The following is a 22,040-nucleotide window of genomic DNA, read 5'->3' as shown; positions in this document are numbered from 1 at the left end:
TTGGGAATCACCTAACTGGAATGGATATGAGCAAGCACTCGAAGAAGAAAAGATGGTTACTCACCTTTGTAACTGTTGTTCTTCGAGATGTGTTGCTCATATCCATTCCAAACCCTCCCTCCTTCCCCTCTGTCAGAGTAGCCGGCAAGAAGGAACTGAAGGGCGGCTGGGTCGGCAGGGGTATATATCCAGCACCATAGCGGCGCCACTCCAGGGAGCGCCCTGCCAACCCACCGAGTGTTGCTAGGGTAAAAATCTTCCGACGAACGTGCACGCGGCGCGCATACACCTAACTGGAATGGATATGAGCAACACATCTTGAAGAACAAGTTACAAAGGTGAGTAACCGTCTTTTCCTTCAGCTCAGCCACAGACCCGTCTCTATTCCTGTAAAAAGTAACATCTCAGCTGCTGGGTGACGCTGCTGGCTGAGACACGTCCGTGACCCCTGCCCATGCGGTGTTCACCTGAGAGTGGCGACTGGCGAGCTGAGCGAGAAGTGCAGGTCTAATTCAGTTCTGTCCAGTTACATGTTCTGAGTCAGTGCTGACCCCGCGTCCCAGGGCAGTGCTAGGGGACTCTGTGCTGCAGTGATCACCACTGGGGCTCACTAGAGGGCGCTCTCCACCACCAGTCAGTGCTGACCCCCATGTCCCAGGGCAGTGCTAGGGGGCGCTGTGCTGCAGGGATTGTGGTGGGGCTCACTAGGGGGCGCTCTCCATCCCCAGTCAGTGCTGATCCCCATGTCCCAGGGCAGTGCTAGGAGGCGCTGTGCTGCAGGGATTGCAGTGGGGCTCACTAGGGGGCGCTCTCCATCCCCAGTCAGTGCTGACCCCCATGTCCCAGTGCTGGCCCCATGGTCCTTCACAGCCGGGACCGCGGGTTTGGTGCTGGGCCCGTGCCCCCTGCTTTACCTGGCCAGGGTAATGGATGGAGTGAGGAGCCGTTACCTGGTTACCCTGTAGCTGACTCCTCTGCTATTGTTGGACCAGGCCTTGCAGAGCGGCTGGGAACTGCAAGGCATGCTGGGAGCCTCCCAGCCTGGCTGTGGTCAGCCCACAGCGTGTGGTGCCTCGATGGTGGGGCGGGGAGGTGGCTGCGTCCCTTAGGCAGCACTTCCTCTGGTGGTGATCAGAGAGGAGCAGGCGGTTTGCAGGAGACGGGGGTTGGGGGTGCAGCTTTCAGGCTCAGACTAGTCCCTGCAGCACGGAGCTAAACGTGTCTCCCTGCGCCAGATGAATGACTCACCCTGCTCCCCTCCTTCCGTGTCTGCCTTATTCACGCCTTCCCTCTGTCTCCCCCTTTCCCTGCCTCACTCTGCCACCCTCCTTTTCATCCTCCCCACTCCTCCGTCTCTCTCCTTCATTCACATGTTCCCTCCGTGTGTCTGACTTTCATTCCCTCTCTCTGCCCCCCCTCTCTCGCAGTCGCCTCTCCACTCCTCTATTTGCAGCCTGTCTCTTCAGTCATCTGTCTGCCTTGGTCTGAATCCCCCTTTCCCTCTCTCACTCTTTCATTCCATCTCCCCTGATAATCTGTAAGGTTTCTCCATCCCGGACACCAGGGTTCTCCAGCGATCAGCAGGTCTTGAGGCTGCATCATCACCACACTTCCGTCCTCCTTTCAGACATCGGCTGGCCCATCCCAGGAGCTGGTTCCTCTCTTGGATGTGCAGACTTTGGGGAAGTGTCTCGCCCCATGGGACGGACGGTGACAGATATTTGTAAGAGCTCGGGGTTGCTATTTAGGTAGCCCATCGAAGGAGCAGATTCACCCGGCAGCAGCATCCTGTTACACCCAGCATGGAGCTCCTCCATCTCCTGGGTGAGTGACCCTGCACTCCTCCTTCATCCTGTGTCTCCTTCTCCGCTTCCCTTCATGTGTCTCACCTTCTTCTTCCTCCTCCAGCTCCTCGGGGCCTCTCATCCCCCAGACTCCATCTCCAGCCTCCATTCAGCGGCAGTCTGGCAAGCCTCTGGCATTTCCCAGCCATGCAGGGTTTGTTCACGGGGTCTTTCTGTGCAGGTAGCATGAACCTTGAGCCTCAGGTTTCTGCAAAGAGACTCTCAGTCACCAGGTGGTTGCTTTCCTAGGGCTTTATTTGAGTATCGAGCTCCTGGGCTTTCCTCGATGGTCGTTTCCTTCCACCTACTGTCTGTCATTCTGCCCTAGGGAAATAGATGTTGAACCTCATCCACGTGGGTCCACATGTCCCTTAATTATATTCCCTGTTCCCCAGCCCCCTTCTTGCCTGTGCCATCCCTGGAGCTCTCACTGCCCATATCTTCTCTTCTCTCCTTTAGCTTCTCTCCAGATCCTTCCCCAGCTGGTGTCACCTGCAGGTAAGGAGGGACCCAATCCACACTCACCCCCCAGCTGTCTGTTCAGGTGGGTCCCCTCCATGAAAGGAGGTCACCCCATTGGGCAGACTTCAAGTTCCAGACTGGCCCCATGGCGGGGGTCTGGCCAGTTGGGACAGAGAATGGGACATGGGGCCTTTCACCTCTAGGGGCTTTCAGCTCTGAGCCTGCCGCAGTGGAACTGGCTGTTTAGTGGAGTGGGGAATGGGACCAGACAGGGGACACTGATTCCAGTAGTCGCTTCTGTGCCTGGCTTCTCACTGTGGGGTCTAAGGCACTGTGTGTAGAGACCCCCCTCCCAGGCATCATGTGCAGGGACCCTCCCACCCCACCTCTGAGTGCGTCTCACTCTGTTTCTGCTCCTGTCAGCTCCCAGCTTCGGGACCTGCAGGGAGCCCTGGGCAAGACTTCCCAAAGTGACTGGTGATTTATGGGGGGCTCAGTTTTCTGGGGTCCCCTGGAAGCCTTATAGGGGCTGGATTCTCTGATAGGGCTGAGAAACCCCTCTTAGAACCAGCCCCCTTTAAACTGCTTGAAATGGAGCACCCCAAAAACAGACTCTAGCCCTGGCCCCAGAAGTGAAATCTCAGCAGCTCTGGCTGCAAACTAGGAGGTGAGAAAGGATTTTGAGCCTGGGGGCTTCCATTTTTCTCCCTAGCTGCCATCTCCTCTCATCTCCCCACCCCTACTCCCACTTCCCTCATCCATCCGGTCTCACCGCCCCTACAGTTCTGACTGAGCTGCTCCATGCCAGGCAGAGCCTGTGACGTATGGCGTGGCCAGGTGGGAACCAGAACCCCCTAGAGGTGACAGGGGCTCATGCCCCCTCCCCATGGAGCACAAGGGCTGGGGTGAGGACAGGAGAGATGCAGTCAGAGCTCTAGGGCCTGTGGGGTACAGACACCAGGTGTCTTGTTGTGAGGGTGGGGGGGAACGGAGAGCTGCAAGGGGCTGCCAGCTACAGCCAAGGGGGACAAAGATAGGGAGGGAACACTTGGCTGGGGGAGTGTAACATCTCCTGAATCTCTTTGACTTTCCTCAGCCCCCCTGCCAGCCCCAGCAATCATTATGGACCCCCAGCACCCTGTGTATTTCCCGGGGGAGCGTCTCACCCTCAGATGTTTGGCCCCTAGCGGGGAGGCAGTGACCAGCTACCAGTTCTACAATCAGCGCGGGGAATGGGTCTTCACGGAAACCACTGGCCTGCCTGGGGGGCCCTGGCTGGTCCTGACGGCTGAGACGGGGAAGGCCGGGGAGTACAGCTGTGAGTACTGGGCAGTGAGGGACGGACGGCACATCTACTCTGCACGCAGCCAGGCTGTCTTGGTACCAGTGATGGGTGAGTCCCCTTTCTCCTGCTGTCTAATAGGGGATTCCCATCCCCACCTCAATCACATGTGAAACCCCAACCCCCTGCAGCCTGCTCACTTCCACCCTCAGGATTTCCTGCTGTTGGTGGATGGTCCTGTTGCCTTGCTCCACCTACCCCCAAAACAATGAACCCTCCCAAACAAACCAAAACTATTTTACAGATTCTCAAACCAAAAAGGGGCCCTGTGATCCCCATACTCCCATCTCCATCGGATGTCCCCAACGTAATTCCTGTTCGAACTACAGCAGATCTTTTAGGGAAACACCCCCCCTTGTTTTAAAAATGGCCAGTGATCGAGAATCCACCACAGCCATGGGTACGTTCTTCCAGTGGTGAATTCCCCTCCCTATTGAAAATTTCCACCTTATTCCCAGTCCAAATTTGTCTAGCTGCAGTGTTCATCCATTGGAGCCTGTTAGATCTTTGGCTGCCAGACTGAAGAGCCCTTTGGTATCAGATTTCTATCATCGCGTTAGGGACTTATAGACCACGATCAAATCCCCCTTCACCTTGGTTAAGCTAAACATGTTGAGCTCTAGAGATCCCTTCAGCACCTGAGCTGGTGGTGAGGTGGACTGTAGATTTCAAGAATGCAGCTAAGCTTTAGGTCGCTGGTTTGATTCTGGCTTGAAGGAGCTTCCTGACTGTCCCTTCTGGCCTTTCACTGCAGATATGGCACATTGTTCTATAGTGCTTGTGGCTCTTTGAATTCTCACTCTGTCCTCCAAAGTCCTCGCATGGGACGGGAGGGGAGGGTTGAAATTCACTGTGGACACATCAAAATGTTTCATTTAAAGATTGTGGATCTGAATGAGAGATTTTCCTCCCTCTTGAAACAAAATCCTTGATTTTTGGCTCTGTTCGTAACCTGTATCTGCCCAGAGCGGCTGTGGTGCCTGATGGGAGTTTCAGTGCTGGTGTTTTGTGGCCCCATCCTCCTTTCCTGGCCAGCCTCCCTCTCAGAACTAAGCCCCCATGTTGCATTGCAGCAGTTAAACTAGAGGGGTGAGCGCTGTGCCTCTTGGCAGATGTAGCGTGGAACAGGAGTCCGTTCTGCATTCGATTTTTGCCGATAAACACTGATTTCGCTGCCCACACACAACGCAACAGAGAAATATTTCTAACCTTCATAACTGAAATTTACCACTACTAAGAACAATGATGACGAGATCTATTCCAGGCTATTTACTTTGTATATTTTGTCCGCGTGGTGTCACCACAAGCACTGGGCCAGCCACGGTTTGAACTAGGATCCCTAGGATGCTTTCTCACAGCCCCTTGGGGTGCAGGCCAGCAACCTGCCCTCACACTCTCTTTAGCCCCGAAGCATTCTGTCTGTCTCCCCGGGGAGCATGTTACTCTCCGGTGCTTGGCTCCCAGGAGGGAGTTATTGCTTCAGCGATGAAATCGGGGTGCAGGTCTCTGCAGATCTCCCTGCTCCGCTGGGGCTCACAGCTGTGATGGGGATCCCGAAAGCATACACCTTCCTGTCCTGGGGAGCTGAGCCTGGGTGGGAGACCATCTCGGAGCGCAGCCATCCCTGCTTGGCCCTAGCAACTGGTGCATCTGTTTCCTAGGGGTGGCTGAGCTGGGGTCGATGGCATTTCTCCCCCTACAATGGTTGAGACGTAAACAGGAAACTAACTGCTATCAAGGGCATCAGCTCAGTTTCACTACCTGGTTCTCCTCCTCCTACTTGTGTTAGGTTTTCAAAAACTGAAATTCACTCTCCTCTCAGGGTCGGAGATAGAACCCAGGAGTCCTGGCTCCCAGCCCATGTCTCAATTTGACCTTTACACCCCACTTCCTCATCACCAATTGCTCTGCTGTTTCCACACTCTCGGTACATTAACACCCCCTCTTCTCTCTGATTGTTGCTCTTCACAGATTTCCCCCTTGCTCCATCCATCTCTGTGATTTCTGATCCCCCCGGGATGAGCCCTGTTACCATCCTATGCTCGGCCCCTCCGAGACACGTGGCTACAGGGTACCAGTTCCTGAGGCAGGGGAATGTCATTGTCTCACAGCTGGATGCCCGTCTCCAGCTCCGTCAGTCTGATTTGGACGCTACTGGCCCTTACACCTGCAGCTATGAGATCAGTGTCTCAGGGAGAACTATCCAGTCACTGCCGAGTGCCCCCCTCTCAATCCATCTGACAGGTGAGTCGTGTTTCCATCTACATCTCTTGGGTCAGGCGATGGCTGTTCAGACGTCTGGCCTGCAGACTGGAGGGGTTGTGGGCTACTGACTGGTACGTCTGCAATGCACTGAGCGATCTGTCCGCAGAGCTGATGAATCCTGTCTGATATTGGCGGGTTGGCAGGGGCGGCGCTAGGCACCAGCATAGCAAGCACCTAATTGGGGCAGCCCATTTGCAGGGGCGGCAGAACCAACAGGGGGCCCTGGGAGCTGTAGTTCCTTGGTTAGCTCCCTGCCTATAGAGCCAGCTCTGGAGCAGGGAAAGAACTACATTTCCCAGCATTCCCTTGGCCACCACCAATTGGAAGGGAAGGAGGGGGACCTCATGCGGCAGCCTGCTGAGTGGAGAGTTGCACTGTGGATGGCAGGGAGACCGTATTTTAAGTTTCAAAAAACAGGACACTCCACAGGGAGGGAGGGAAGCCCCCTCCTGTCACCATCTACTCCCTCTGACCTCCCCCCCACAGAAACCCCAACCCATCCAACCCCCCCCAGCTCCCTGTCCCCTGATCACCCCCTCCCGGGACCCCTGTCCCTAACTGCCCCCCAGGACCCCACCCCCTATCTAAGCCTCCCTTCTTCTTGTCCCCAACTGCCCCCTCCTGAGACCTGCCTCAACTTCCACCCTAGGACCCCACCCCCTGCCTGTCCCCTGACAAACCCCTGGGACTCCCATGCCTATCCAAAAGCTGCCTGTCCCCTGACTGCCCCCTGAACCTCTGCCCCATCCAACCCCCCCGTTCCCTGTCCCTTGACTGCCCCCTCGTAACCCTACCCCTTCTCCAACCTCCCAACCCCCTTACAGTGCCACTCAAATCAGCGTGTCTGGCTCCGCACAGCGCCAGACATGCTGCTGCATACATGCTGCTGTGCACCTCCGTGGAGTGCACAGCCCCCACCCACACCTCAGCACCTGCCTTCCAGATCTGAACACCTCAAAATTCAGGAGTGCTCAAGCTCAGTTTGGGCAGCTGTTACTTCATTTCTCCCAAAACAAATATACTGATCCACTCTAACTTGCTGTAGAAAAAGTAGGATAAAATTGAGCAAGAAATGCTTCCCAGTGGTTATTAGGACTGGAATTGCTGTTTTCAACAGCCATTGCCTTTTTTTGTTTGTTTGTTTAAAAGGAAGACAGTGATATGGCATTGGCAAATCCCCCATAGAAAGAAAGAGTGGAACAAAAGAATAACTTTTCCTCATTTATGGAAGACAGTCTCATAATATGCAACCAGATATCCTCCAGTCACACAAGCTTTAAAATTGTTCCACTTTACTGCAGCTCTGTAACCATATGGGAACCAATCTTGTCTGTGTTCTGTGCACATCCAAAATTCCTGCTGAATGACCTGCCCTGGGAGCGAGTTACCAGTGACCCAGGGCTGTGGTGGAAGGAGGGTGCAGGTGTGTGGGGGGAAAGCCCAGGGCTGGGGCAGCAAGAAGTGCATGTGGGGGTCACTGGTGGAGGGGAAGAGGGGAGCCCAGGGCTGGGGTGGCAGAGGGGATGGGGAGAGGGCACTGGTGGGAGGAAAGGGGGAAGCCCAGTGCTGGGGCGGCAGGGGGTGTGGGTGGATGGGAAGAGCCCAGGGCTGGGGCAGCAGAGGGGGAGTCCAGGGGGGGCAGCCAAAATTTTTTTTTCCTTGGGGCAGCAAAAAACCTATAGCTGGCCCTGTGGGTTGGTATCTGGGCCGGACTGCAGACTCCACTTTGGATGGGAGATTCTTTACCTTCGCAGTGGTCAGTTGGTCTCCATCTTCAGCTGAACGTCCGAAGGAAGGTGGGAACAGAATAGTACAAGAGAGTGGTTAAAATGCTCAGCCATTGCAATGTGATTGCTCTGGGCAATCAGAGAGCTCCTGTCCAGGAGAGCTGGTTTGTCAAGGGAGGTAGTGTTAGCAGCTAAGTCGCCGTGACACTCTCCTCAGCAAGGGAGAGCTGTGGTGCTGCTGAAATGTCCATCATCTCCCTGACATTCCCACCTGTCAGCCTTGCCGGCAAATTCCTTGAGATCTGCCAGTCCAAACCTGGCCTTGCAGGTCCCAGTCGGTGTCCGTAGAGGGATCTCCTTGCAGTTCCCGGTCCTGCTGCTGGGAGACTTACAGGAATTATTAAATTCATTGTCTCCACAGAGACCAAGCACTGGTTGGCCTGTTGGGTTAGCTGTAGGCTCACACCTGCCTCATCCCAGGAGCATCACCTGATGGTCTTTAAAGACCAATCAACCTTCACTGAAATGGGCAAGAAAACTGAGAAAATCAGTAAATGAAAAGTGGGTGAACCCAGAACTGATGCTTCTCAGAGAAAACATCACTGGGTGGGGAAGGAACATTAGTGACCAGGGAGGGAAATATGACATGGTAGCAAATGAACTTGAGCATCATCTCCCTTTGGACACATCACCCATCTCCTGGGATTTGGTGGAGGGAGCTCCATAGCCCTGGGGGTTGTTGGAGGGCTCAATCGCCACTGTCTCTCTTCAGGGCCTTCCGTGCTCCCAGAAAGCTTTCGGCCAATGCTGCGACTGTCCCCACTGGGTCCTGAGTTCACCACTGGTGAGTCTGTTACCTTGACGTGCTCAGCTCCCAGCTGGGAGAAGAAGATGCAGTTCTGTTTCCTCAAGGCTGGGGAACAAGTGACATGCACAAGACAGGCCCTGGAGGACTCTCAGAGTTACCAGATTGGCAGACTCGGCATGGAGGATTCTGGCTCATACACCTGTATGTACCGGGTAGCCGAACCTGGGCAGGAGACCTCCTCCCTAGAGAGCCAGCCCATCTCCATCACCGTCACAGGTGAGGCCTCTTTCTCTCAGCAAGTGACAGCAGGGACCAGCGTCAGAACATAAGAGCTGCCATGCTGGTCCTTGGTCCGTCTAGCCCAGTAGCCTGTCTCCGATGGGGGCCCATACCAGAGCTTCAGGGGGAGCGTACTGAACAGGGCAGTTATGGAAGGATCCAGCCCAGGCGTCCATCGTGGCTTGTAGTAGTCAGAGGTTCAGCCTCACCCCGAGCATGGGGTTGTGTCCCTGACCATCTTGGCTAAGAGCCATTGATGGACCTGTCCTCCATGAATGGATCCTCTACTTTTGGGAACCCAGATATGCTTTTGGCCGTCACAGCATCCCATGGCAAGGAGAGCCACAGAGACCAGCAACTGGATGGTTGACCTCAGGGGCTGGACAGTGAATCTCTGGGGCTCTTTCTCCACCTGACTTGTCCTTGCACTTCTGGCTGGGTTTGGCACCGAGTAACGCTCTGATTTGCTCTCCGGTGTTGGGGCGCAGAATGTGGCCACCAGGGGATGGGAGGTATGAAGGGATTCTCTGTCGAAGGGTGGAACTGGGGGTGTAGCTTCTCCAAGGGGTATGTGCCAGCTCCTCATTTTATTTGCATAATCAGCCAGGTGCTCTTCATTCAGAACCCTTCAATTTCACTCCTTTCTTTCTCTGCTCTTCATTCTCTCCAGATGTCCCACTCCCCCCACCAGCCCCCCAAATCATTCTGGACCCCCCAAAACACATCTATTTTCAGGGGGAACCTTTCAAGCTCACCTGCTCAGTTCCTGGCAGTGAGCAGGTGAGGGGATACAGATTCTACCATCGAAGAGGGGAGCAGATCCCTGAGCTGGATGAGGGGCCTTGGCTAGAGCGCATGGCTATGACTGGGAATGCTGGGGTGTACTCCTGTGCTTATTGGATAACCCGATCTGGGCAAGCGATCCTGTCAGGGAAGAGTGACTCCATCTCCATCACCGTGAGTGGTGAGTTCAGCCCTGTCTGCCCCACCCCTTTGCCCTTGGTGTGTGTTCTGGAGAGTCCCTACTCCTTCCATGGGCGCCAGCGTCTTCATGACTTCCTGTTGAATCCCACTGACCATTGTGAGGTGGGAAATTGAGGCAGAATCCCACCCAATATTGGCTTAATCCATTTTTTTCATTTATTTATAAATTTTCAGATTGAATCATTGACACTTGTCCGTTCTGATCATACACATGTGACAAACAATAAGACAGATAGGACTGAACAAGTAGGGGCCCAATTTTCCAAATTTGTCTCAGTCTCTGGACCAGTGTTCTCCAGTTTGGACCCTTTGTTTTTATACATTAATTTGTCCTTCTGTGTCTGTCATCCTGTTTCTCCAGTTATACATTTACCCAAACGTTCATAAGTTGTTCTCATTCTTCTCTGTTGTTGCAAATCATTGGCATTACATCAACATAACTCCACGATTCTTTTGCCAGTCAGCGTACGTCGTCATGAGCTATGAAGATGAAACGAATAAAACAGCCCTTATTTTTCCCATTCCACATATTGCAGTGGTGGGTGTTCAGCAGGATTTGCAGACTGAGACAGTCTGACATGGGCCGTGATGTGCACACCTTTCATCCCAGATATCCAATACGTGGCCAATGGTGGCCCTGAAATCATAGAAAATCTTCCTAGTTGTAATGGAATTGCTTAAAAAAATCCATGGCCACGCAACTGGAAACATGGCACACATGACTTAAATACACAAACTAGGGAACATCTGTTGGTCTGGAGGAAGATCTGCAGACTGGGCCATAGCATGTGCCCAGCACTGGGAAAACCTATGATTGTCGTAGAGGATGCATGACGAAAAAGACCATTCAACATCCATCATCATGAATGATTAGTATTAAACTACCAAACCACAGCCTTGATTTATACCATTCAGCAATTTCTCAGTCTTTATCATCTCAGGTTATTACCTCCGTCTCATCCTCAGTTATTCATCAGTGCAACCTTAATTTTTCTTGAGTAGGGAAATTTATGGAGACCACCAGAGTTTTGTGGTGTCATATCCTCGTCTTTGCCAAATGTGGGTGTGTCCAGGCTCATTTGCTCCAAGTTAAGCAGCTCAAAGTTCAGCACTTCTGATTTCTAAATCACTCGAAAGTCTCACCAGGAATTTTGCTAGTTGTGTTTTGAGGTGGTTGTTTGGTTAGGTGCTGTAGCTGTTCCCCCACAGCTCTGCCATTTGTGAGATGCCGTTCCACTCAGACTGGGGATTGGCATCTGCCCTGTGGAGTGTTTGTTGTGGGGTGTTTCACAGGCTGGGGGATCACTGGACTCCCCACATCGACTTCTCTTGACTCTGGGGGTAGCCCCTCTGCACTGACCCATTTCTCTCTATTGCAGCTCCTCCTCTGGCCCCCAAACTCTCTCTGCATCCCAAGCTCCCTGTGTACCTGCCCGCGGAGAAGGTCACCCTCAACTGCTCATCCCCCCATGGCGAGGAGGTGGTGGGGTTCAGGTTCCACCAGCACAGAGGGGATCAGACCCCTGAAGAGCTGCCAACTGCCAGCGGGGGGCCCTGGATGGACCTCACGGCACAGACGGGGAATAACAGCTCCTACACCTGTCAGTACTGGAGATGGGACGCTGGACAGGAGATTGTATCTGAGAACAGTAACAGCATCACTGTACCAGTCTCAGGTGAGGCTCTGACCCCTGGGATGCTCCCGCCAGGGTCTCTCCCCACACCTCAAGTGGTGCTAGACAGCCAGAGGAGCAGTGGGTCAGGGAGGATAACAGAGATGCCCCCTATGCCCTCCCTCACCAAATCTCTTTTTCCTCTGCCCCTCTCCATCCCTCATCCTCTGCTGCCCATTATACAGTACATCCGCCTAGTGCCCATTATACAGTACAGCCGCCCCTTCCCCACGCCCCTCTGCTGCCCCCTAATGCCCATTATACAGTACAGCCGCCCCTTTGCCACCCTCACCCTCTGCTGCCCCCTAGTGCCCATTATACAGTACAGCCGCCCCCTCCCTGCCCCCACCCTCTGTCTTTGCCCCCTAGTTCCCATTCATACAGTATAGCCGCCCTTTCCCCCGCCCCCTCCCTCTGCTGGCCCCCTAAGCTGCCCATATCAGTACATCCGCCCCTTCCCCAACCTCTACTGCCCCTTAGTGCCCATTATACAAGTACAGCCGCCCTTCACCATCCCCTCCCTAGTCATATAAGTACATCCACCACACATATAACCCATCTACTGCCCCCTAGTGCCCATTATACAGTACAGCGCCCTTCCCGCCCCACAGTCTGCTGCCCCTTTGGTCCCATTTATACATACACCGCCCTTCCCCGCCCACCCTCTGCTGCTCATTGTACAGTATAGCCCCTTCCCCCCCCCCCCCGCTGCCCCTGGTGCCCAGTGTACAGTATAGCTGCCCCTTCCTGATACTGGACTGTGGTTCTCCTGCTGACTCTCCCTTTTTCTTCTCCCCTTAGACTCCCTTCCCCAGCCGTTGCTAAGAGTGGATCCCCCATCTGGAGTGGTGAATGAAGGGCTCCCCCTGCTCATCACTTGCATGACCCTTGGTGACCTCGGTGCGTGGAGATTTCACTTTTACAAGGATGGAACTGAGATTGTCCCTGGAGATAAGGGGTCTGATATCAGCACCATGGAATCTGTCTCTGGCTCTATGAACATCTCTGTGCTCAGCATCCAACAGGATGATCCTAACAACACTGGGGAATTCACTTGTGGGTACGAGAAGAACATGAGTGGGAGGTGGATCCCGTCCCCCAGGAGCCAGGCTGTGACTGTTACCTGGAATGTCACCAGGAATTACAGCTGGAGAGGTGAGGCTCCCCAACAGCATTAACAGAATGAGAAGGAATATTTCCTCTGAGGTGCAGTTCCCATCTTGGACCCATAGGTGGCAGGATCACATTGTGTATCTGGCATGCAGAAATTCCTTTCTTAAAGGGGAGGGCACAGATTGTCCCTATTCTGCAGACTGTCTGGGGTATAGCAGAGTCCACAATGCCATGCAGGAGAAGCGTTTACGTTGGAGATCCTGGCATAATGCCAACAGTCACTCTTCTCCTGTCTCTCAAGCAGGCTGGGCTCTGCCCCTCCCCTTAGTGGCTGGTTGCGGTGGTGGAGGAGCCGCTCTGGGGCTACTGGCTCTTCTTGGCTGCTGCTGCAGAAGGAAAAAGAAAGGTACCAGTAAGGCAACCTGGATGGGGAATGGGAGCTAAGGTCTCATCTGTGGAATTCTGGAGGAGGGTGGACAAGCCTGGGGTGGAGAATAGAACCCAGGTGTCCAGGGATCCCCAGGTTACGAGGCACAAGACCTTAGTGTGAGGGATTCTTGTCTGTGTCCTGCTGTGGGTCAGTTCCCAGACTCTGCTAGTCTCTGGCAACACATGCTCCTGCAAACTTTGCTCTCTGTACAGGGTAACAATTATCCCCTGTTCCACTGAACACACCCAGAACTTTTAGATCTGCTGTCCCCAAAGGAATGGGACACTCCAACTTTGGATGCTCAGTTTGGGGTCCCCACTCACCGTGCGGCACTTAGATCTGTTTATAGGGAAAACAAGAGGAAGTTTATCATCAAAGCGAACAGGTGAGTGAAGTTTTATTGGACTAATTTCTGAGGGGGAACAAGACAAGCTTTTGAGTAATACAGACCTCTTCTTCTCTTCCAAGACCAGAGATTCAAGGAAGAATATTGGAAACAAATGCTTTCATATAAAACAAAATTGTAACATGCTTCCTACAGCCTAAACTGAACTCCCAGGATGTTTCCCTATCTAATACAGCATAGTGTTTTCCCATCATTTTCAGTCAGGTTGGCTGAGATCTTCCTTCCCTAAGATCAAACCTCATGGTAGGTTGTCTTCAGAGATTGAAGGCTTCCAGGGCACATCTCTCTGAACCCCCAATGTACCAGACCAGACCTTTGATCTCTATCTGAGAACAGGTTTTCCCCAGCTGCTGTTTACTTCTTCCTGTTAATATCTCCCCCAATGCTCTGCAAGCTCTTTGTTGGCATTGGACTTAGGATGTGATAGACTTCTACAGGGAGACACTCAGTGGTCTACCATGGAGATAAGCATCTTCCAACTCTTGTCTGCAGTTTGTCTCATGGCACGCTACCTTGGAGCGACCTCCCTTTAACCACAACAAGGCTCAGAGAAAATGATATTCTACATCTCCGCATAACTCCTCACAGATTTTCCATACACTCATCTCGCAATGGTCTTGATGATGCATGTGATGCAGGCTTTCATTAGCAACCTCACGTGATGTTCTTTGGTGGACTCATGGTAGCCCTGCGCCCCTGTGTGTCCCTCTGTCAGTTGACATCAAGAAGGCCGTGGGTCACAGCTGTGCCAGGCAGTCACCACATACCCCCGTGGGAGGAGACACTGGAATGGGGGAATAAGGGAAACCAAGCAGCCATTTAAAGTAGCTCTTTGACTTCTCTCCACAGGTAGCAGCAAGACAGCAACTGGGTAAGATATCCCATTTCCAGAGGTATTACTCCCACTCCCCCTGGGGAGTTGTCTGTCTGTCTGTCTCCCCTGGCAGGGTCATCGATATCCTTCCCAACACACAGGCCCATCCTATCTGTTACAACAGAGGAATCTGCCTCCCCCCTTGACATCTGCCTTCGTCCCCCAACTTCTCCCTTCTGGACTGAGCTGTGAGGAGCCAGGCTGTGAATGAGAGAGCCCAGATGAATGAATATGAGAAAGAGAGAATGATACATATATGAGAGAGAAGGAAAATAGGCTGGGCAGATGAGATGTTTGTTTTCCGCTATATGTCCCCTCCCACATTCACCCCAAACCCTTCCCACTGCTGGGTGGTGAAGCACTGGAATGGGTTTTCTAGGGAGGTGGTAGAATCTCCATCCTTAGAGGTTTTTACGGCCCAATTTGACAAAGCCCTGGCTGGGATGATGTAGTTGGTGTTGATCCTGCTTTGAGCAGGGGGTTGGACTAGATGATCTCCTGAGGTCCCTTTCAACCTGATATTCTATGATTGTATGATTCTATGATCAGACGTGTATATCTAGGTCTGGCAGAATTTTTGATTATTTTGTTAGAATTTCAACAGGTAATATTGATGGTTATTTTAAAGCTTTTTTTTTTTTAATTTTTTTTTTCACAGTTGCAGGAAATTACCAGGGAGAAGTCAGACAACAGGGGGCTTAGAGAACAATTATTTAATGACAGACCATGCCGAGATTCAAAAAAGCAAAGCTTTTATATTTGTTACAGCCTAAATTGTCAGCCCCACATGCCAAAATATGCAACGTCAATATCTTTAGATCATACTTTGATTCTCAACCAGCCTTTCCCCTTACATTGCGCATCTGTAAATTTCTGGGCATATTTTTCCCATTGGTTTCTGGAAAAATTGTCCAGTCGATTACTTGACCGCACCTTGGTTTGTTACAAAACATGCTCAAGAGACCAAATGACCAATATCAGTCAGGTTCATTGTACAAAGTCAATTATAGGATGAGGCAGGGGGAAAAGGTTCAATACGATACTCGTCTGATAGATTTTAAGTCTAGAAAGGATCATTGTCATCATCTAGTCTGATCTCTTGCATAACACAGGCTAGAGAACTGCCCTCAAATAATTCCTAAAGAGGATCTTTTAGAAAGAGACCCAATCTGGATTTAAAAGTGTCCATGATGGAGAATCCACCATAACCCTTGGTGCTCCATTGCTTAATTAAATGTTCATGCCTTTATAAGCAGTCTGAGGATGGCCAATATGACATGCTTTCAGTAGAGACTGCACATGATGTTATATTGGTGACTCTGTGGGTTCCCCATAGCCCAACATACCCTGGTACCCTCTGCCAGTTGGCATGAGAGGTTTGGGGCCTGGGTGAGAAGCAGAGCAAATGAGCGAGAGATGCAGCGAATAGATAGCGAAAAGGAATGGAGGAATGAGGGAGAGAAAGAGTCAGGGAAAGAAGAGGTGCGATGAATGAAGAGGAGAGAATGAGTGGGAATGGAGGAATGAAGCAGAGAGAAAAGCTACCACCTAGAACATTGCTGGCCAATGATAGCCCCACCCAAAACTCCCACCCCCACCACTTATCACACTCCAGGGGTCTGTTCCCCAAATCCTCCCCACCCTAATTCCCCCCACTGACCCTCCCAGCTCCATCACTGAGCCATAGCTCTGCCTCTTTCAGCTACCTGGGTGTCAATGGAGCCCCTGGGGTCCATTTAGGTGAGTAGTGACCACCCTGCTCCCTGCCCCACTGTGTGGCCCATGAGGTCTCAGAGGTGGGACACAGTACACGGGAGGTGTCTGATGGGCCTTCTCATGGCCACTTCCCCTTTGAGTGGGGAATTTCTGACTGCCACACTCTGGCTCCCCTACTGGTGATGTTGAGACTATGTTGACAGCTAGTGGTAAAAAATGGGAATTGCATCATGGAGAAAAGAGACCTTGAGTCTGGCTGCTGGGTGGTGGGTCCGATGCAGGGCAGTGGGGAGGGGAGATTGGGTGCTGGATGGAGGGTCCGATCCACAGCAGTGGGGAGGGGAGACCAGGTGCTGGATGGAGGGTCTGATGCAGGGCAGCAGGGAGGGAGACCTGGGAGGGGGGTCTGATCTATTATGTAATTAGCTCTGCAGCAAAGGAACCATGATGGGTGGGATCAGCCGGTGACCCACAACCAGCGGCGGCTGCCCAGCATCCCTGGTGGAAAATCCAAGAACAGAGGCAAGGGAGAAGAGGATGCAGGCACCGGGGCAGGATGCCCTACCCTGGTAAGCTCAGAGAGGAGAGCGCCCCATGCTGAGCCCCCTACCCCAGTCTCTGGAGCACAGCACCCGCTGGTGCCATGCGGGAGCACTGGTGTCAGTATTCCCCACAATGGGAAAGGGCCCCCATTGAGATCCCACTCGGCTCCCTGCAGCACAGCGCCTCCTAGCGCCACAATGAGGTACTGGATCAGCTCTGAGTGTGAAGGGAGAGCGCCCCTGATCCCCCACCACTCCCTGCAGTGCCGCCTAGTGCTGCCCTCGGGCAGGGGGGCCAGCACTGACTCCAAGGGGCGAGCACCCACTACTGAGGTCCCTGGTTTCTCCAGCACAGCGCCCCCTAGCACTACCATGGGGTAGTGGGACCAGCACGGACTGCAAGGGGAGAGCACAACAAAAGTTCTCTAGTCTATAGCACAACAAAAGCTCCTGGCAGACCTGATTCTTCTTTGTTCTCTTCTTTCCTAGTATGCTGTAGCCACATGCCCACCTGTTAGCCATGGGAGCGCCACGTTCCACCAGCGAGGAGGGAATGTGGTCTCAGAAGAAGTTGTGTACAGTGAACCCCTCTTCTAATCCCTGCCCCCCAACTTCCCAGCAGCACCCTGCTCCCATTGCCTGCGAATTCCCCAGATGTCAATCTTGGCTCACTCTCAAATGCTTGTCACAGCAAATACCTCAGTTTTGTTCTTTTCATCTTGTGGGATAAGCGGGGTGGGAGGCAGGACTCCTGGGTTCTATACCCAGATTTGGGAGGAGAGTGGGATCTAGTGGTTAGAGGGGGGGGTGGGGTGCTGGGAGCAAAGATTCCTGGGTTCTGTCCTGACTTTTGGAAGGAGAGTGGGGTCTAGTAGTTAGAGCAGGAGTCTGGGAGCCAGGGCTCATGGGTTCTATCCCAGATTTTGGGAGGAGGTTGGGTAAAGTGGTCAGAGCTGCTGGTGAAGGATGGGTAAATACACCTGTCTAGCCACGCTCTTCTGAATTAAACTTGTTTCTGGCCCAGTTTGGTTGGTGCCATTTTTTATTCATGTATCAGCTGTGGAGTAGTGGGAGGTTTGGGGGTCCTGGTATTTTCAGGGTGTCCCATGGGAGACAAAGTAAGTCCCTATAGTTGCTTGCACTGGGTCAACTGAAATCTCCACCTCCTATTGAGACTTTATGCTTACAAGGCTGAGAGCGCTACGAACGGGACCGGACATCAAAGCTGCACTACGGGAAATCCTAGATGACAGTTTCCTGATGAACTAAAAGTGACTCTGATTATTTCGGTCAACAGAAATACAAATGATGCCCTGGTAAGGAGGGCTGGCGCCAGGCCAGGAGGCTGGTTGCGTCAAAGATTTGAGACTGAAATTTCTCTACTTTCGTTGTGGGCAGAAATACCCTTGAGCACATCGCGAACATCAAACAGTGAAAAAACCCTCCAGCAGTAACAGCCATTTCATTGCTGTTAACGACCCAGACCCCCAGTTGGGGTCAATGGGTCGTAGCTCCATTGGCATCAATGAGGCCACATCCCCAACTGGTGTCAATTGGCCATAGCTCCCAAGTGGGTGTAAACCAGTGTAACTCAAGGAAGGTTCCTTTACACCAGCTGATACCTTGGGCCACCCTGGCAAGATCCAGCCCTCGGGGGCTGCTGCTCCAGCCTCTCCCGCCAGCACTGCATTGAAGTACAAAAGCCAGAGCAAACATCCGAGAAGGTGGCAGGAAGTGGTCAGCTGCTCTCAGCCCCTCCTTGCCTGAGATGCCACTGCCTGTCCAGCCGCCCAGCTGAGCAGTGACTGCAAATGAGGCTGTGGCTTCCCCTGCCTCAATGAGAGGGGAGGGACCCATCCCCCTCCTTGCGCCCAGAGGGGCCAGTGGTTGAGCTGAGAACACAGCTGCCATCCCAGAGCAGCCAGCTCAGCATGGTGCTAACTCTCCTTCTGCCTCTGCTGGGTAAGTGACCTCCCTTGGCCCTCGCCCCTTTGTCTGTCTGTAAACTCCCTCCCTCCCTGCCTCACATCCCTCTGCATCCTCGTTCCCTTCCCGAATTTTGCTCTCTTTTCTTCTATTCCAGCCTATCTCCAGATGCTCCTCAGGCCCGTGTCCCCTGCAGGTAACAATGTCTCCTGTCCTTGATGAGATGCTCATGAGGCAAGGGGGAGCGGGGAAGATGTCTCAGAGAGTGGTGGCAGGGATTCCCCTCCTCTCACACTGTGGTGTTTGGAATAGCAAGGAGTGGGGAGCCCTGGGTGCTCCTGTGTAATGCTATATGATAAAACTGTGGATACTGGAGATGGGAATTTTATGGAGCGATCTCATTTGGGAATAGCTACTCTGTCTTTATCAAAGTGACAAGTGAGCCCCTGTTTTTCCCGCTGTTTGAGGGGCGAGTCACTGGGAATCTGAAGGCCACGTTGTCAGAGAGTCTCAGGTGCAGTGCTCTAGAGCAGCTCTGGAACAGTCCGTGGGAGGGCCCCTCCACTCATCCGTTCCCTTGGGGTCGCAGTCTCTTTCTGGAGAAGGCGTTTGGCTTCAGTGCCTCCTGGGATCGAACCTTGGAGCCTTTAGCAACCCTGGGTCACCCTGTGAGCTCCTCTGAGCAAGTCCACCCAACTTGGAAACCTGAGACAGAGACTTGCGCACCCAAAAGGAGCAATACACCCCCACCTTCCTTAAACTGCCTGTAGGGAAACAGCAGGGGGTTTATTAGCTGTCTGGGACACAGCAGAGAAAGTCCTTAGATACCGTACAGAACAGAAGAGTAGTATACAGGCCCTACCGTCAATCAAACATTAACCCCAAGTCTTGACCCCCTTCAGCTCCACCCATCTGTCATCAGAAGTCCTGCTCCTGGTTTATTACTTCCAGGGTCCAGCCGGACACATAACCGGAGGCAAGGTGTGTCATGTGACCACTCTAAGACCTCCTCCTTCCACCCTCTACCAATCAGGATGAGTTTCAGCCACAGAGGGCTGCCCCGAGAGCAGATTTGACCAAAATAGGGCAGGCTCTGGGGTGGGGTGAACTGCCCAGAAAAGGATCGTGTGACTCCTCTAAGAACTCCTCCCACCACCCTCTGCCAATCTGAGTGCAGCACCACCACCTCATAAGTCCCAGCGCTGGGCAGAAGAGGCCATCTCTTACCAGGAGTGCATGGTCTAGAAATTGTGGAAATGCTGAGAGAAAACATGGACTCCTTCACCACTTCCGTGAGAACTTCAGACTTTGTTTTAGCCCAAGGGCCTTTGTCCATCCACAGAGAAAGTGCTACATCAGCATCAGTTCCAAGGAGGGGAGAGAGTGGCCTAGGGGAGCCCTTTGGCCCAGCCGTTGATGGATACTCTGGAACCCAACACTGAAACCCAACTGCTCGTGAGACACCCAGACGAGCATGGCGGCTTCTCATCATCCACCCCCTTGGAGGAGGAAGGTGAATGTAGCTCTGGGGGAGTCACCAGAGGACAAGGTGAATGTAAAAGATGTCACTCAGGTAAATGAATGATTTAGAAGTAACATTGGAGGATTTGTGTGTGTGTGTGTGTAATCGGGTTAGGAACCGGGGTTATGTAAATCTAAAAACAAGCAGTGGGAACTTACACTTGTTTCTTTTCTGAAAATCTCTCGCCAGCTCAATGATGCCTATGTCGTGGACCCATAGGCCCTGGACAGCATTGCATCAAGCAGGGAAGATGAACCAGGTCTACCTTGGTTTTGCTCAACGCTGATACAAACTGTTGAAGGGGACTCCAAGGATGACGGCTATGAGGAGTTTAGGAGGAGGCTTGGCATGGAACTAACTGAGCCAGAGCCATGCCGTGAGCATAAGAAGTTCATGTGGACTATCTTACACATTGCTGTTTATGCTGTCCTTAAACGCTGCCTTAGGGAAAAGCTTTCTGAAGATGGTGATGGCTGCGTCATAGATGCGCCAGGCCAGCAGCACCTTGACTGTGTGCTTTGGACTTCAATGGATATAAACTGCAAGCTCCGGGGCCTGTGTGCTGAGCTGTGTTTGGAAAGCTTATTAAACTCTGTTTTTGCCATAGGTTATGCTATGCACTATTTGTGCCTAACCCAAGAACATTTAGTGCAAGGGGTGACCTTGATAAATGCTGTGCAATTCAATGGAGACCCTGAGTGCGTTTTAAAGAAAATGAGCAAACTGGAAGATGCCTATGTCAGGGTTCTTTCCTGACTCTGAACTCTGGGGTAGAGATTTGGGGACCCACATGAAAGACCCCCTAAGCTTATTTCTGCCAGCTTAGGTTAAAAACTTTCCCAAGGCACAAATTCCACTTTGCCTTGAACAGTGTGCTGCCACCACCAAGTGATTTAATCAAAGAATCAGGGAAAGGACCATTTGAAGTCCTATTCCCCCAAGCCCTGCACCCCCTTTCCTGGGGAAGGCTTGAGAATAATATCCTCACCAATTGGTACAGGTGAACACAGACCCAAACGCTTGGATCTTAAGAACAATGAAAAATCTATCAGGTTCTTAAAAGAAGAATTTTAATTAAAGAAAAGGTAAAAGAATCACCTCTGTAAAATCAGGATGGTAAGTACTTTACAGAATAACAAAAGACTCAAAAACACTGAGGATTTCCCCTCTAGGCAAAACTTTAAAGTTACAAAAACAGGGATAAACTTCCATTTTAGCACAGGAGAAATTCACAAGCTAAAACAAAGGGTAATCTAACACATTTCTTTGCTATTACTTACTATTTCTGCAAGAATAGATGCTTAGTTCAGCTATGACCTAAGGAGATGTATTTTCCCTGCCGTTTCCTTGTTGACTCCAGGAGACACAGACAAAAAACCTTCCCCCACAGATTTGAAAGTATGTTCTCCCCTTATTGGTCCTTTTGGTCAAGTGCCACCCAGGTTATCTGAGCTTCTTAACCCTTTACAGGTAAAAATCGAATTAACCCTTTACAGGGTAAAGAGGGATTTTATGCTACCTTTAGCTGTATGTTTATGACATGCCCCCAAATCATAGACGGTGCCGGACAGCCTGCTCCACACTGACTGTGATTTCTTCCTGGAGCTCTAGGAGAAAACAGAATTAATAAGACACATGCACATCTAGAAATACTCTTGATTGTATAAAACCTAACTATTTTCCACATTTCAAGGATGATTTTAACCAGTTGACCCTTGGAAACTTCCGCGGGAGAGTGCATCAGCCACTTTGTTAGAAGTTCATGAAATGTGTTGCATTTCAAAATCAAAATCTTGTAGAGCTAATCTCCACCGAAGAAGATTGTTGTTGTTGTCCTTGATGGCATGAAGCCACTTCAGCGCAGCATGGACGGTTTGCAGGTGGAAACACTGTCCCCAAACATAGGGGTGTAGCTTCTCCAGTACATATACAATGGTGTAATATTCCTTTTTGCTGATTGACCTGTGGCTTTCCCTCTCAGTCAGTTTTTTGCTGAGAAACACGAGAGGATGAAATTCTTGATCTGGTCTTTTCTATATTAAAACTGCCCTCGCACCATGCTTGGACACATCTGTGGTTACTAGGAACGGTTTGTCAAAGTCTGGGGCCCTTAGCACAGGGTCAGAC

The 22,040-nt window shown here is 52.0% G+C and overlaps 1 protein-coding gene across 1 annotated transcript in view; it reads left to right on the top strand.

Annotated features, from left to right (window-relative positions):
• Positions 1-22,040, top strand: part of LOC116839030 (uncharacterized) — a 75,890-nt gene that overhangs the window by 36,528 nt on the left and 17,322 nt on the right. Inside the window, exons 3-15 of the mRNA XM_032804674.2 lie at positions 2,304-2,342; positions 3,403-3,699; positions 5,620-5,892; positions 8,413-8,724; positions 9,398-9,691; positions 11,091-11,387; positions 12,186-12,539; positions 12,802-12,903; positions 14,183-14,204; positions 15,910-15,947; positions 16,350-16,492; positions 16,955-17,048; positions 18,549-18,587. Of these exons, the coding sequence (XP_032660565.2) occupies positions 2,304-2,342; positions 3,403-3,699; positions 5,620-5,892; positions 8,413-8,724; positions 9,398-9,691; positions 11,091-11,387; positions 12,186-12,539; positions 12,802-12,903; positions 14,183-14,204; positions 15,910-15,947; positions 16,350-16,492; positions 16,955-17,048; positions 18,549-18,587 (2,304 nt within the window). The remainder of the gene's footprint in view (positions 1-2,303; positions 2,343-3,402; positions 3,700-5,619; positions 5,893-8,412; positions 8,725-9,397; positions 9,692-11,090; positions 11,388-12,185; positions 12,540-12,801; positions 12,904-14,182; positions 14,205-15,909; positions 15,948-16,349; positions 16,493-16,954; positions 17,049-18,548; positions 18,588-22,040) is intronic.

Source organism: Chelonoidis abingdonii, unplaced genomic scaffold, assembly GCF_003597395.2.
Source record: "Chelonoidis abingdonii isolate Lonesome George unplaced genomic scaffold, CheloAbing_2.0 scaffold0004, whole genome shotgun sequence".
Lineage (NCBI taxonomy): Eukaryota > Metazoa > Chordata > Testudines > Testudinidae > Chelonoidis > Chelonoidis abingdonii.
The sequence above is the reverse complement of the archived record's forward strand: the minus strand, read 5'-3'. Positions and strand labels throughout refer to the sequence as shown.